The sequence below is a fragment of the Polistes canadensis genome, unplaced genomic scaffold (assembly GCF_001313835.1).
Source record: "Polistes canadensis isolate GaletaPanama2010 unplaced genomic scaffold, ASM131383v1 scaffold_37, whole genome shotgun sequence".
Taxonomy (NCBI): domain Eukaryota; kingdom Metazoa; phylum Arthropoda; class Insecta; order Hymenoptera; family Vespidae; genus Polistes; species Polistes canadensis.
Window position 1 is genome coordinate 1 of NW_014569584.1, and position 16,397 is coordinate 16,397.

At 30.3% G+C, this 16,397-nt stretch overlaps 1 protein-coding gene across 1 annotated transcript; it reads right to left on the bottom strand.

Moving 5' to 3' along the window:
- Positions 1 to 4,050: 4,050 nt before the first annotated feature.
- On the bottom strand, positions 4,051 to 12,478 carry LOC106784618 (venom protein 302; the record flags this gene model as incomplete). Its single annotated transcript, XM_014744368.1, is given in 3 exon segments — positions 4,051 to 4,193; positions 8,727 to 9,270; positions 12,235 to 12,478. Coding segments are annotated over 2 exon segments (292 nt in total), but the record flags the coding sequence as incomplete, so codon positions are not given.
- Between the last annotated feature and the right edge of the window lie 3,919 nt (positions 12,479 to 16,397).

The window sequence follows — 16,397 nt, forward strand, 5'->3', positions numbered from 1 at the left end:
ATTGTAATGTTTATATATCTTTTTAACAAGTCATAATTAATAATAAAAAAAAAAAAAAATTTGTAGTTGCTGAGGAAGTCCCCAGTAAGGGACGAAACGTTCAACAAGGTCATAATAAATTGTTCATCAAATTTATTAAATGTCTTTAATTTCCCTTTGAAACTCATATATATTATTATAAAATAATATATATATATATATATATATATGTCATAATATGGAAAAAAAAATTGGGAGTGCAGAAAAAACAAATCGATATTTATCGATATATATGTGACTTCAAAAACGCACGCAACTATAAAAAACTTTTCTTTTAAATGTATATCTTAGAAAAAGAGAAAATTAGAACAAATATTAATTGCTAATATGTGCTGTTAGAATTTTCTTCAACATTTTTCATTTATCATTGACGTTTATAAAGTTTTAAAAATCGTTAAACTCACAAAGTACTTCATATCGAAAGTCCTAATGAAAACTTGAGATACCAATTAATATTACAAAACTACCTGCAATTAAGATTTGAGGAAAAACCAAGCATACAATATTTTTTTTTCTCGTATATTTTCTAATTCATAGAATAATTCATTTTTACGAAATGCGAAAAAATAATTGGAAAGAAGTGAAAATACGAAATTCAATACTCCTACCTTATTTATTTGGAGAGACTCTTTTAATTCTACAAAATTAGGTAATTTAGATTTAAAATTTGTCGACGAATCGAATACATATACATATATATAAAAAAGAAAAAAATAGAAAGAGAGAGAGAAAGAAAAATTGTTATTTCGTTTATACTTGTAAGCGTTGGCAAAATTTCTGTTGCAAAAATTTTCTCTACAACGATACATATTTCAATAAACTTTAATATCGATGATTCCAACAACAGCAAGTCTACCGATTTGCACGATTGCAAAACATGTCGTTGATACTGAGAGAGAAGTTAGTTTTACCGTGGAAAATACATGAGAATTGTTATTCCTATCTATAACGGCAATCGTCGAGCTTACGTACTCACAAAATAACATTGATAAAATCTAATAATTAAAATTAAACAATATATATATACTTATACTTCCACGCTAAATCGTGGAAGTATTGGTACTCTGATTGGAAATGCATAATTAGCGAATAAATACTTATCGTTTATTTCACATTCGATCAAAATTAATATTGTAAATAGTGATCTCTTCTTTTTCATGATTTAGCAACAATCAAATCAATTTTAATATACGGACGCGAAGAATTTCGGTAAAATTTCCACTCGATAAATATTCCAGAGATGATTATCTTATTAATGAGCAAAAAAAAAAAAAGACAATATAATATCACCGTTAAATAAGAATGATTAACATTGTTTATTCAGATATTATTCGAAGATAAAATGAACAAAGTATCTATTCATTCATATAATTCATTTTAAAACACTATCAAAATGAAGTATATTAAAGCACATAAAGGTAAAGTAGATGGCATTCGATAATTTCCTCGACACGCGTTCTCTACACTTTTTCATCTCGTCCGATCGATTTTAAAGGAAAATTCAAAAGGTTTCACTCAATTCTCTCTATAAGGAGACTTAGGAAAATCAAGCTATGAGAAGGTTCCTAGTATCGAAAATTTCCTAGCAAATAACGCTTAGGTACTTATTTGGTTTGGCAGAAAAATTGCTCAATTAAATTCGCGAGTGGTTAAGCAGTAAGCAGAAGGAATAAGAGTAGTAGTAGTAGTAGTAGTAGTAGTAGTAGTAGTAGTAGAAGTAGTAGCAATAGCATTAGTAGTAGTAGTTCCTTTTCAGTTTGGAGCCTACGGAATGGTTGATAATAGTCTTGTCTTAGTAAAAGTGTCAAGAACTTTCAAACAAAGAGAAAGAAAGCTGAATGAAAAAAGACCCTGGAAAACGGTATAAAGCGGAAAGAAAGCAGCTTGCGGAAGAGGGTAAACCCACTAGGGAGGTTTCAACTGAAATGTACTTATCACGTTTCAAATGGCTCGAACAATTGCTCGATTTGGATTGAATATATTTTATTATTAATACATATATTCGAAGGAAATTAAAAAACAAAAGAAATGAAAACGTAAGCCTAAAAATGTGTGAAAAAATTCTGTAAAAATCTTATATTATACAAAAGAAAATGAAATTTTAATGCTGAACATCGACTTAAGACAATCTCGTTTTAATTGAAAAAAAAAGAAGAAGAAAAAAAGTGACTCGTAAAAAAATGTCAAGTATCAAACGAAAAGGTAGTATTCTATTATAAAGTGCAAAGAAGAATTAATTTTACAAGAAAAACGTGAGAAATTCGATTACCCCCTGTGAATCGATCATGACCTCGTAAAACTTATTGGATCTTAAACGTTTCGCAAGTGCAGTTAATTGATTAATCGTGCATTTATGCGTGCACAATGATAAGAAAAGAAATAATGTTTAGAAAAAGTTGAAGTACACAAATAAAAGAGTAAAAAATAGTTCTTCCTAACGGACGATACTTCTTGCATATTATAGTTAAAGTGTAAAATAAAATTCTTTTTTTATATCCTTTTTCCCTAAAATGTCAAAATATTCCACGTAATATCTAGCTATTCTATGGAATAACAGGATTAAACATTTTTAAAATAACATATACATAATTCCTGTAATATATCCTTAATGCAATCTGGACCCAACATTATAACGTACATTAAGATCGTCCAAAATACATATACAAGTACCTCATCTCCCTTTTTTTTCTCTTTTACTTAACCGCAAGATTACAATAGAGTATTAGTTTTATCGCGGATACGTATTATACTTACTAAAAAAAAATCACATGAGAATGAAGAAGTTTAGGATCGTAAAAAATAGAAACAAGAATGCCCACGTTTAATCGTATCGCATATAAAAGGCAAGAGTATTATATATTATTTATATAACTATCTAAAAAGTAGTTAAAAAGAACGATTACAAATAATTGTTCACTGTGGAAAAATAATTTGCTCGTCTATTTCTCTAGTGAATATGAGAAAAAAGAAAAAAAAATAAATAAACAAACTGCAAAATGTAAAGTGTGCGAGCCAGGAATTTTAGGGTTCTTTTTTTTATTTTGTTTTCTATCCGACACCTGAGCGAGTAAACATGAAAAAAATTTCATTAAATTTTTATCCGCAACACGTGAAAATTTTCATCGACGTCGATGAGAGTACGATCCTCGAGTACGCCGGCAAAAACAAGTATTTTCAAATATCCACCAATATATGAATATGTTTTATTACATTTTTATCATCGTTTCATCATATGCGTGAAAAACGTTTAAAATTGTCGATGTGGTGGATTTTACAATCCGCAGATTTTTATAAAGAAAAAATATTCGACGTGAGCAAAAACAAAAAAATGAGATTAATTATACTTCAACGATTATCAATTATTAATTTCTATTTTTATCTCAGTAAATACGAAATGTCGCAATTAAAAGTATGTATGCTATTGTCATTAATTCGATGATAGCATACATACACATTCTATGAGTTTCTCAAAGTTGCTTCGACTAAATGGGATAAGTTAGTTTGCCTTATCAGAACAAATTTAAATTCACAGAAGCATGCGTTAGTTACATTTTTGCCTAAAATTTGTTTACTTCTCAAAATTCCTTTTATCGTTCTCTTTTATTCATATACCAAATATCACTCTAATAATAAACAAATGCTGTGTGTTTTTCGGTTCTCTTTTTTTCTCTTCTATTCTTTTTTTATATATATTTAACTTTATCAAAAAAAGCAAACAACAATTTTTATTAGTTTCGAATACAAAAGAGATCACTTAGTTTCGCATTGATCCATGAAAAATTGAAAAGAGAAAATTGAACAAAAAAAATATCAAACAAGAAAAACAAGAAAGATTTAAATAAAATATTATATATGAAACACATTCGCGAATACGAAAGATAAATTTCTTCATGTACTTTTGAACGTCTCCGTGATATTTAATTTCGAATAATAAGAGAGGAGTAGCGTTTGTAAATTAACGAAAGTTAGACATGACGGTAGAGAAAGAAAATAATTTCGTTAAAAACTTACTCGCACAGACGCCCTCGTCCACTTCCCGTGTGTGAGGTAGTAGATTTTTGATTATACACTGCAGTCCGACCGCACAGCTCCCGGAAAAGCCGAAAAGACCCCCGCATGGTTCACCTTCAACGCGCGCACATACTTTGCAACATCTGGAAAATACATTGAGAGAGAGAAAAAGAAAGAGAAATACATAAAATGTATAATTTTATTTTAACTGTACGCGTATACACAACAGGGAACAAAAGTATTCCTACAGTAAGTATATGAAAAGAAAAAGATCTGTATTTTATATATTATTAATTATAATACAATACATATATTTGCGTGTTATGCACTAATAACATTAGTAATAAGTATTATAAATAAACAAAAATTAATTATAGTATTTTATTAATGATAAGGGTTCATAGAGAACTTGGACATAAAAAGAAGTAGAACTTAATTTAACTAAGTTGGACGTTTCGTCCCTTTATTGGGACTTCTTCAGCAACTGTAAATTTTATTTTATTATAAATTCTTATTACGATACATGAGGTTCATACAATATAATTTTTCTACATATTACCTTAATCTTTAAAGTTCAGCATCTTTTTTCTTTAATTCGACATACATTTTTCTTTTTGTTAATATTCCAAATACAACACACATCTAAACTTTGTTAATTCGATCGTTATTATTCAAAGTCCTCAACAAAACTGTTTCAATCTAGACTTAATTTAATTTAAGTTCTACTTCTTTTTATGTCCAAGTTCCCTATGAACCCTTATCATTAAGAATTATAATTTTGGACGAGAGAAATAATTGATTTATTAAATAACTTTTCAATTTGCGAATACAAAATAAATGGAAAAAAAAAAAGAAAAAAAAAACGAACGAACGAGACGAGTGACAAACTATTTTAAGAAAGTTTTCGAATGGAAATGCAATTTTTGTGATAAATTAAGCTAAAATTAAAAGTTTAAATGGATATCGGCCATGGTTACGGGGGGGGGGGGTGAAAGGACGTAGAGGAAGCAGAGGATGAAAATGTAGAGTTAGGAATGGGAACAATGGTGAACAGGATTCTATATTGTAGAGTCAGCAGATCGACGACGGTTTTCGTTCCAACGTTCGACGGAAGCTGGCAATAACGAGTCACGTCATGATTCACGAATCAATCCGAAATCCCAATCTCCTGCGATTTTTATTCGATTCTGTCTCCTTCTCACGCCCTCCCCCCACCCTCCACCTCCCCCCTGCCCCCAACTCCGTTTCTCCTATCACTCACACCACCTCGCGAGATCGATCAGATCTATCGAACCTATCTACGGTTCTCGCCACTCGAAAAGCAATTACGTTCAAATTGTTCACCTTACAAGTAACTTCCTCCCGTTTCAAGTGGACCCGCTCTCGTTCTCTTCTCGTTCTCGCGTGCAATTTCAAAGAGCGCCAAGAAAAAGGGTCGCTTCAAATGAGTGAAGAGGGAAGAAGAAGAGGGTTGAGAAAAGGTGGGGGTAGAGGTAGGGGGGAGGAGGAAGAAATCTCGTCACACCGAACAAGTTCGCAAAGGTATTTCGTAATTGTTCGTCGCTTAACTTCCATCGAAATCTCGTCAATTTCATTTAGAATACTTAAGATAGAAACATATCGCGACACGTTTATCGATTCGACAAAACAATTACGAAAAGTTTTATATATGATAGATTTCCTCGAGTTTTTTTTTCATTTATTTTTATAAATATATAAGAAATGAAATAATTCGATAATTTACTTTGTATATATGCATTGTATTATATATTAGGTGTGTATTTGAAAATAATTCATTACTTTCTTTACATTGTTTCAATTTTGGATTTATATGCAACAGTGCAGTTGAATATTAAATTTAGACCAACATAAAAATGACTGTAAACCTATAAATGTGAATAAAACTAATACCACAGCGTTAGCTGAACATCATTTCACAACAGGACATGATTTTAAATTTGACGCAGCAACTATCTTAGACTTAGAAGAAAATTGGTACAAAAGAAACATCAGCGAAATGTATCACATATGGAATAATAACACGGTAAATTTTAAAACAGACACAAAATAATCTAAATCACATCTACAACGGAATTTTTAAATTTTAACCATAATAAATAATAGAGGACACCTTACACTGAAGATATCTAGGCTAACAAACACTACTCTAGATTGAAACAGTTTTGTTGAGGACTTTGAATAATAACGATCGAATTAACGAAGTTTTAGATGTATTGTGTTTTAGAATATTATAAAAAGAAATATGTTGAAATTAAATAAAAAAGACGCTGAACTTTGATGATTAAGGTAATATGTAGAAAAATTATATTGTATGAACCTTATGTATCGTATCAAGAATTTATAATAAAATAAAATTTACAGTTGCTGAAGAAATCTCAATAAAGGGACGAAACGTCCAACTCAATCAAACTAAATTCTACTTCTTTTCATGTCCAAGTTCCCTGTAAAATTTTATCATTAAAAATTGTAATTTTGGACGAGAGAAATACTAAATAAATAAATTAAGAATAATTTTTTTTTTTAGATATTACAGTTCTTACATTGATTTATTTCTCGAGATTGGTTGATATCTTTTTAAAAATACGAAAGATATTTAAAATACATACAAGTATTAAACGACACATCATATAGAGCTTTTTGATATAAAAGGGTAACACGGTTATCTAATGCAAGGAAGAATAACTTTGTTGAATAGAGTATGCCATGACAAAAGGAACCTTCATCGAGCGTCAAGTTCCGTTCTTCGAGATTTCGATAATCTCGAGTCTCAAATATATATCTAATATGCTTGGATTCAACGGTAACATATACATGCCATAAACTTTTTTTTTCTTATTTTAATGTATTAAAAAAAACCAACCGTTATATATGGTTGGTCATTAACTCAATTCCAAAATAGAATATTTCAACGTTAACACGCTTATCTACATTTATAAAATAGAAAGAACGTAAGAATCCATTATGAATTGTTTCACGTTAAGTACGCATTCAACTGAGCTAATGCCCTTCCTCCACCCTTTTTCTCCACCGCCTTCTTTCTTTTTTCTTCCGCTCGTTTAATTAAGTACACAAAAGCTTGGATATTGCGTTTTCTCCAAGGACCACTTACCCCAGCTCAAAGAATAAAAATAATTATTATCCGTTCGTTGTCGTTTACTACGGTTTTACTCTTTTTAATTGTTTCTTTTCTTTTCTGTTTTTTTTTTTACTAATCTCAAACAAGAATGTCATTTGTAACAATTTAAAAACTATTCATTCGTGTTCGGTTAAACACGATCCATCATTCCTTTCTCTTTATTTCTGTTTTTTTTTTTGTATTTATTCTTTAAAAAAATCAAAATTTATTTGATTTCGTAAGTTAAATGTGATCAACGTGCGATTAAAAACATCTTGTCTGGTAAACTCTCGACAAGTTTTCTTATGAAATTATTTTTAACACACATGTCACAGCTTCCTTAATAAGAATCTAAAAGTTTCTTCTACCTATCGTGAACATTTTTTTAGATGTTCAATTAGCGTATATATTTCTATCTACCATATTCATTTCATAATATCTTATTAAAGAAATATACGATCAGGGATTAACATTTTTTTTATGCAAAACAAAATATATATTTTAACATTATTAATAATCGTTTCAAATTAGTAAATCGTAACAATTAAAAATTATTGATGATAAAGTTTCATAGGGAACTTGGACATGAAAAGAAGTAGAACTTAGTTTGATTGAGTTGGACGTTTCGTCCCTTTATTGGGACTTCTTCAGCAACTTAATCATTAAAGCTCAGCGTCTTTTTTATTTATTTCGACATACATTTCTTTTATAATATTCCAAAACACAATACATCTAAACTTCGTTAGTTTGATCGTTATTATTATTATATTTATAAAACAAAACTGTTTTGTTATAAATAATAACGATCAAACTAACGAAGTTTAGATGTATTGTGCTTTGGAATATTATGAAAAAACATTTTTAAGAAATGTATGTCGAAATAAATAAAAAAGACGCTGAGCTTTAATGATTAAGTTGCTGAAGAAGTCCCAATAAAGGGACGAAACGTCCAACTCAATCAAACTAAGTTCTACTTCTTTTCATGTCCAAGTTCCCTATGAAACTTTATCATCAAAAATTATAAATTTGGACGAGAGAAAATACTAAATAATTAAAAATTATATTGGAAAAAAGAAGAAAGATTATTCTAGGATCATACAATTTCGTTCTACAATTTCACAAATACAATTATTTAATATCGATATCAAAAAAATACAAGTAAGAAAAGTATGAGAAGAAAAATTTCCAAGTGTATACAAGTAATATTCAATAAACGCGAATAAAAAAAAAAAATAAAACCTATTCATAATTATTTCATATTCAAAAAATGAGATACTTTATAAAGATATTATAATTTCGTAAACAAAATCGTTGTTTTATCTTTCTTCACTCTAAAAACAATATATATATATATTAAAAAACGAAAAAAAAGAGAAAGTATAAATGAAATAAAAAGAAAAATAAATGAAACCCCAGTCAGATTACAACACAAAATATCGAATAATATAAGTTTTATTCTGATATCCCGTCGGGATAAGAACATACTATTTAAATAGTTATACAAAAACTTGTAGATAAAAAAGCAAATGAGGCTAGTTACCTGCAGGGATCCCAGGTGAGTCCTCCAGGGCAATCCTCGTCGGTGAGTATGTCACATTCGAGTGGGGAACACACACAGGACAGTGCCCTTGCAACCGCGATCGAAAGAACTACGATGATGCCCCCCAGGAGTAACAACGAGGCCCTCATTTTTTCCCCCTTCTTTCTTATTATCTTCTTCTAATTTTGTTTTGCTTCCTTAATTATCTATTTCTTTTATCTTTTTTTCTTTTTTTTACTCTTTTATCCTCCTCCCCTTTTTCTTCCCCTCCTCTAACCCCTCTACCACTATTTTTCCTCTTCCTCTTCGCAGAAGAAAAATCAGTCAGATTAACGTTTTTTCCCCACGAGAAAATCCAACACTCACGATTGTTCGATCACGTGTAATAGTAGTAGTAATAGTAATAGTAGTAATAGTAGCACAAAGGATTATTGTAGAGCAATAGTAACATCACGTTGAGAAAAAAACAAGCACGGAGATGCGACGGCGCCTTTGCGCCCCGATTTATCACCCCCGATGCACTGCTGGCTCGCATCTAAAAAAACTCACCCCCGATTTTTTCTTTCTTTTATTTAACGCACACAACTATTAACCCTCCTTGCCATTTTTCTTTCTATTTTCTCTCACGAATTACTGACTCTGACCGTGTTAAAATGATTTTCTATGCGTGTCACGTTTATGTATATAGGTATATCGTTTACCTGTTCGTATTTAATTTATGTGTATATGTGTGTGTGTGTGTGTGTGTTAAAAAAAAAATACTATCAAAAAGAAAGAATTCTTTGTCGAATTTCTTGCTAAAAGGACACGTTCGTGAATTACGATAGCTCGAAGTACATTGCATGTATATATATGTATGTATATATATATATATATATATATAAGAGTCGAATCGAAGAGGACGAATACGATGAGAGTGATAAATGGAATACACCGATGCGCGTACACACTTCGTTTCGACTCACCATCTAAGAATAACCGTCCCATCCCGTCCCTTTCCCTTTCCCTTCGCGTAAAACACTATGATCGAAGGGTGCGGAAAGAGCTACTGGTACAAGCAGTATAAGGAAAGAAAAAGAGAATGAAAGAGAGGAAAAGAAATAAAATGAAAGAAGGAACGAGAATCCGATAGCGAAAGTCGATTTTTGATTTATACGAGAAGCGGGAAGAAATTTTATACTTTTTTTTTACTTGAATTTAATTATTCAATCGATTTACAAATTGTTAACAAAAATATAAAAATAAAGAAACATTACTTTAGAAATATGATTGAATATATAGAGGTAATTACCCATTCTAATAGAATGTTAAAAATAAATCTTACATTAGTATACAATCCTAGTTTAAATTTTGTATTAATCGAAACAAATCTTCACCCACCATTTGTATCAATTTATTTTGGACGAAAGTAAAAGCTCAAATAAATCTCGTCACGAGAATCCTCTAATTATATTATCTAAATTATTAATAAATAGAAGAAAAAGAAAACAAAATATTTCAAATATTGAGAACAAAACGAAAAATAAAAACTATAATACAAAAAGTTATGAAAACATAATAATAATAATGTATACCACCATATATGAGATATGAAATATAAATGAAAATTTAAAATTATTCTATGTTAATATTTTACTTTAATATTTGAACTTGAAAATCTATACTATTAAAAAAATCTCAGATATGATATATCAAGTAGAAATAATTCTAAAATCTTCAAGAATCACGATTTATCCTTAAACCAAAATAAATTAGAACAAATCTGCCCATTTTCCCGTTTTCTTTTACGTCAACTCTGTAATTATACCATCCAGCGTGATGGCTGATTGTACGGATTGAGAGGGAATCCCTCGAGGTAATCAAGCTTCCAAGCAAATGTTCTCTGTGAATGTATGAATGTGTATGTGAGAGAAATAAAAAGATAAAGAAAAAGAGAAGAGAAGAGAAGAGAAGAGAAGAGAAAAGAAAGAAAGGAGTAGGGAAAGGGAAATTGAAAAAGAGAGAGAAAGAAAAAAATAATAGAAAGAAAAGAATTTGTAGGAAAAGCGTCTTTCAAAATCGATCGATCATATTCGAAAAAGCCTATGAAAAACATCAGGATCTATCGATGGAAACTACACATTCACTACTATCATTCCAACTTGAAAAGTTGTTCCTAAGATGAGATTCACCCTCGTATTTCGATCTACGTTCAACGTCTACCCGCAATGCCGTATTAAACCGCAACGTGCACACGAAGAGACAGACTCACACGCACGCACGCACATCAACACATAAATTTATATATATATATATTTGTACACACATATATATGTATTTCTGTATATGTATATTTGTTAATAGAACACAAAATAAGCGATGAAAATTATACTTGAGTTGTGTGAAACGAGATGCTGTATAAGAAACATGGAGAAACTATCTTTGTTACATGCAAGTATTTCCCAATGGACATAAACTATGCTTCAACATACCGATGGTAAATATAAGTTTTGTATATATATGTATGCAACGAAAATCGCGAGAAAACACGTATGTATTCTATGTAACTACATACATCGTGGTAACACGTGTGCAACGACAACGAAATGAAATATATAATCTATATATATATATAGATTATACTGCTTGGTATATTCTCATTGACTATATTCTGTGAGATGTCAGAATATTGCAAGTTTCCTTCGAAATTCGATATGCTAAAGGATCAACTTCGATGAACTATCTCGATGGTGTGTTCTTTACGTTTCAAAATGAATGACAAAATAAAAGATGATAGGAAGAAAGAAAATTCGAATCTTTTATTATCGTAAGATCTTAGAAATACCTCGTAAAAATGGTGCCAAAAAAATAAAGTAGAAAAAGTACCGAATGGAAAGATTATTGTTTTACCGTTTAAACATAAAATGCATTTCAAGCGTAATCGAAATGAAAATCGAGTACATTCAGATCGAACCGAAGAAGAATACTCCTTTGAGGGTAGGAGGGAGAGAGGGAGAGAACGAATTCCCGAGATATTATACCGAATTATTACATTATTCATTGGTGAATATATTAAAGAGTAAGAGGAAGAACAAAAAATAAGAAGGAAAAGAATATTTCAAGAGATGAAATATACTATGTTTGAAATGATTTTCTACGTCGAAGCATTTGAAAAATCAAAGGTGAAACAACGTTGAAAAGAAATATCTAATAGAAAAATATAATGCGAAAGGGAATGAATAAAGATAAAAAGATAATATAATGTCAATTCAAATTCGATTGACAAATAAAAAAAAAAATAAAAGGATAGTAAAAACAAAATAGAAGTATAAAAAAAAAAACAAATATAAAAGGAAGAGTGATGGTCCCCTTGTATGTGATATTTCGTTATTTTATCTATCTGACACGTTTATGTTAATAATATACGAATCAAAAGAGAAACAAAAACAAAAATTATAAGAAGAAGAAGAAGAATAATACAAATACAAGGAAGAGAATAATATGTAAATAAATAAGTTTAATAATTTACGAGATTATTATTCGTTGTTTGATCTCATATAGAAATATAAACAAAAACTTGATCTCTATGTATTGTTCTTCTCCTTTGCTCGACACGCACATTATTATCATCATCATCGTCATCGTCATCGTCATCATCATCATCGTACTTTTTACATTGTGCAGCACACGATTAGATTTATCCCGGTTAAAACGCGCGACGGATTATCGTGCGAGAGAAGGAGAGTAACAGAAACAGAGAGACAAAGATATATATATACATAGGCAGACAGAAAGAAACAGATATATATATATATATATATATATATATATATATATAGAGATAGATAGATAGCAATAGAGAGAAAAAGAGAGACAGAAATAGACAAAGAGAGTGAGAGAACGATTAATCGCGAGCACGCGAGGCGCTCGACGTTCGAGACGAACGTGCACTGGCCACCGCCGTAAAGGTTACAAACTACGAGAAACCCCGAACAACCCCGAACCTCACCGACCACCCCATAGCTTGACGCGTCTGCGCCCCAATGACTGCTCTCTCTTTCTCTCTCTCTCTTTCTATTTCTTTCTATCTCTATTTCTCTCTTTCTCTCTTACTCACACACACACGCACATGCATACCTTTTTCCACCCCTTTACTTTAGCCTTTTCCTCGTCGTCCTCCTTCTCCTCCCTTCTCTTACTTCTTCTTCTTCTTCCTACTTCTTATTTTTCTTTTCCCCTTTTTCGTCTTTTTTTTACTTTACCACTTTTCCTTTTGATTATCAGCTTTACTTTTTTTTCCCCCTTTTTTCTTTTTATTTTTTTTTTTGTCTTTCTTACGTTCGTTCAAAGTTTTTATCAATGTCTAGAAAAACGACTCTTGATTAACGTTGGGCCGCGCGTTTTTTTTTTTTTTTTCTCTGAAATTTTCTTACTTCTTTATATTTAATACGTTTGATGTCTAACTGTATAAAAAAAAATGATAAAATGTTTATTTATTTATTTTTCAGTTAATCAAATATTCATTAAAACACTCTCTATCTTTATCTCTCTTTCTATCTCGCGCGTCAATATACGCGCACATTGATTTTGTTTCAAAGATTAATAATAATTAATACTCAATTTTTTGTAGATTTTTCATTCTTATTTTGATAATTCCTATCTAACATTCATTAACATAAAACTATACTTTTTAGTAATAGTTATATATTGAATGTAAATATAACTCAACAGTAATCTGTATTGAGTTTAATTATTAAGAAAAAAAAATTAACCAGCAATTAAGTGATTTTATGAGTAACATTTGAGCAAACGTAATAAATGTGTTTAAAAACTAATTCAAGCGATAGAGGATCGAAAATTACTGGAACTAATGAAATAATTACATCTTAATCCATACCTGGAATCTAAATACAGGTTACTAGATCCGTATAAGCACATAGCAACAACCATATGTATTGTTAAATTTCTTCTTCTTCTTCTTCTTTTTATTAGGACTTCTCATCCTGTTATATTAAATGTCTGATAAAGAATTTTTTTTAATTTTAAATTTGTGAACAATAAAAGTATTGATAATTATACAGTCTCTCCTTCTCTTACCATATTTTTAAATTGAAAATCACTAGATATTAATCGTTTGAATAGTGAAAAATTTTCTTGTATATATGTTAAAAGTGCGAGATAAAATGCACAGTTATACTTTTCGGAAAATAATGGAAAAGGTTGTAAAATTAGCCCAAATTATTATATAAAAAGTAATTGTTACGAAAAAAAAAATATTTTTTATTCTCAATTATTACATAAGTGTTCTGCTGCATAAATTCCATGGATTCCTTTTTTTTACATACGACGCCAATTAAGTTGGAACGTTTAATTCCATTAACATTTTTCTTGCTTCATACCTCACACTGTCGTCGCAAGTTTTGCCCAGGCAATTTTTATAAAGTAAACTTCTTTTATTTATTAATAGTCTTCCTCTGTGATATTTTTAGTTGCTAACAATAAAATGAAAGTAATTTAAACATTATATATAAATATAATAAATTTTCTTATCCAAAATTTTCTAATATTATTATTAAGTTCAATCTTAGGGATATTTTTTTGGACAGGTTTTAATTAGATGAACAATCTATTAATCAGTTGAACGTTTCGTCCCTATATTTGGGACTTCCTCAGCAACTCGATCGTTATTGTTCACGAGTCAATATATCATCATTTCTAATTACAGTCATAAGTATACACTATCTTATACATACAGTCAATTCTGAACCGTTACCCTACCACAACTTTTCGTGTTCGAACGTTTTGATACTCGAAAACAATAAAGATCAAATTGCTGAGGAAGTCCCAAATATAGGGACGAAACGTTCAACTAATTAATAGATTGTTCATCTAATTAAAACCTGCCCAAAAAAATATCCCTAAGATTAAACTTAATAATTATATATAAATATCAAACAATAAGAAATACAATTCTACTATGCTTTGAGTAAAATTCTAAATCTCTTTGTACGTTTGTATTTTTTTGTATTAAAATCACAATTCAGCTTTGTTTTAACTATGACATCATGCTTTTTCTTTCTATAAGGGGGGAGGGTGGGGAAAACGTATTAATAATATAATAAAAATTAACACAGGAATAATAAACGTAGTCCGTCATCTATTCTATTTTCTAATCTTGATCCTAAATACTTATATATATGATGAATCTAAAATTGACTACCATATTACGGTAAGAATTGAGTTTTAGTAACAAGAACTGAGGATACTGTAGAAACCCGATGGATAAGGTACGCGCAAACATTAATTCTGAATCCGAGACGATAGATGGTAATTCAGTACTCTGCACTGGCAAAGCATACAGAATTACCATCGCAGAAAAGTTGGCATAAAACCTGAACAGCAGAGAAAATGAATAAGTACTCTTTTATGCAATGGAGAGGAAATTAGGAAATGGTGGACTCGATAAAATAGATCGTTTCTCGACGATTCATAGGGAAGAGAAAGATAAAGCAAGAATAGTATTTCAGTAAAGAAGCAAATTGAAGAGCACGCCGTGCACAAGTACTACAAAAATAGGGTAAGGGAACAGAAAGGAGGGAGAGAAAGAAAAGGGTGAATTAGTGGCATACGAAAAGTGTGGTGAACAGTGAAGTTCAAAGGAGTTATCACGCAAAATGTAAGAGGGGTGAGGGGACGATGATCAAGATCGACGAAGTGAGGAGAGTAGGGGAAGGGAACAACGGGAAAGCCACAGTAATGAGAGTGGGAGGGAATGCGAAAGTCGGGTACAATATTTGGAAATTTGCAAAAATTTGCAATGACTTTTCGAAAAATCTCAAGGAATTTTTAAAAGTCTACACCGTTCGACTACTTGCAAAAAAGAGCTGAGCTGCTTTGCACTCAACTATGCAAATAGTGCGAAGGAATATCCTGCTAAAGCCTTAAAATTACCACAGTCATAAATTCAATAGACGAAAGACAAGAATATGAAGAATATATTATTATACATGAATTCCTCGACATTGCCGCAAAACAGGGCCCCGATGATTACGATTACGAGGAATTGAACGAAATTTGAGCAGAAAGACGATGCAGAAATCAAGTACCCTTTTGAAGAAATATGATTAAATAGATTTATTTAGTGTTTCATAAAAACTCCGTCAATCAAAAGTTACGAAACGAAATATTCTCACGTTAGCACACTGCGTTTTTGATCCCTTAGACTTCTTTGTTTGTCCCTTAGTATTACTTCCGAGACTTTTATTACAAGAGACGTGGAATCAAAAATTGAACAGGATGAAATCAAAACAAAAATTTTGGTTATGGATAGACGATTTAATGAAGTGTAAATTTCAATAATTATATTTAACACTAGAACTACCAGACCAGTCAAAATGACTGGTCGCGCAACTTCATTATTTAATTCCCACCTCACGTTACATTTTTTTCTCAAAATTATATGATGACTTTTCTAGATATAAGGAATGGTTTGTAAAAATAATTTTTATTTTTTTATAACTTAAACATAATTCGAATAAATTTTGGCATTTGCTACTTCTACCAATACCAGTCATTTTGACTGGTACTTCTTAAATTCGACATAAATCTGAAAATATCTGTTTTTTGAAATCAACACCGTCGATTAGATATTTAGACGAATGTATTATTCTTTGTTGTAATATTTTCTCTCAT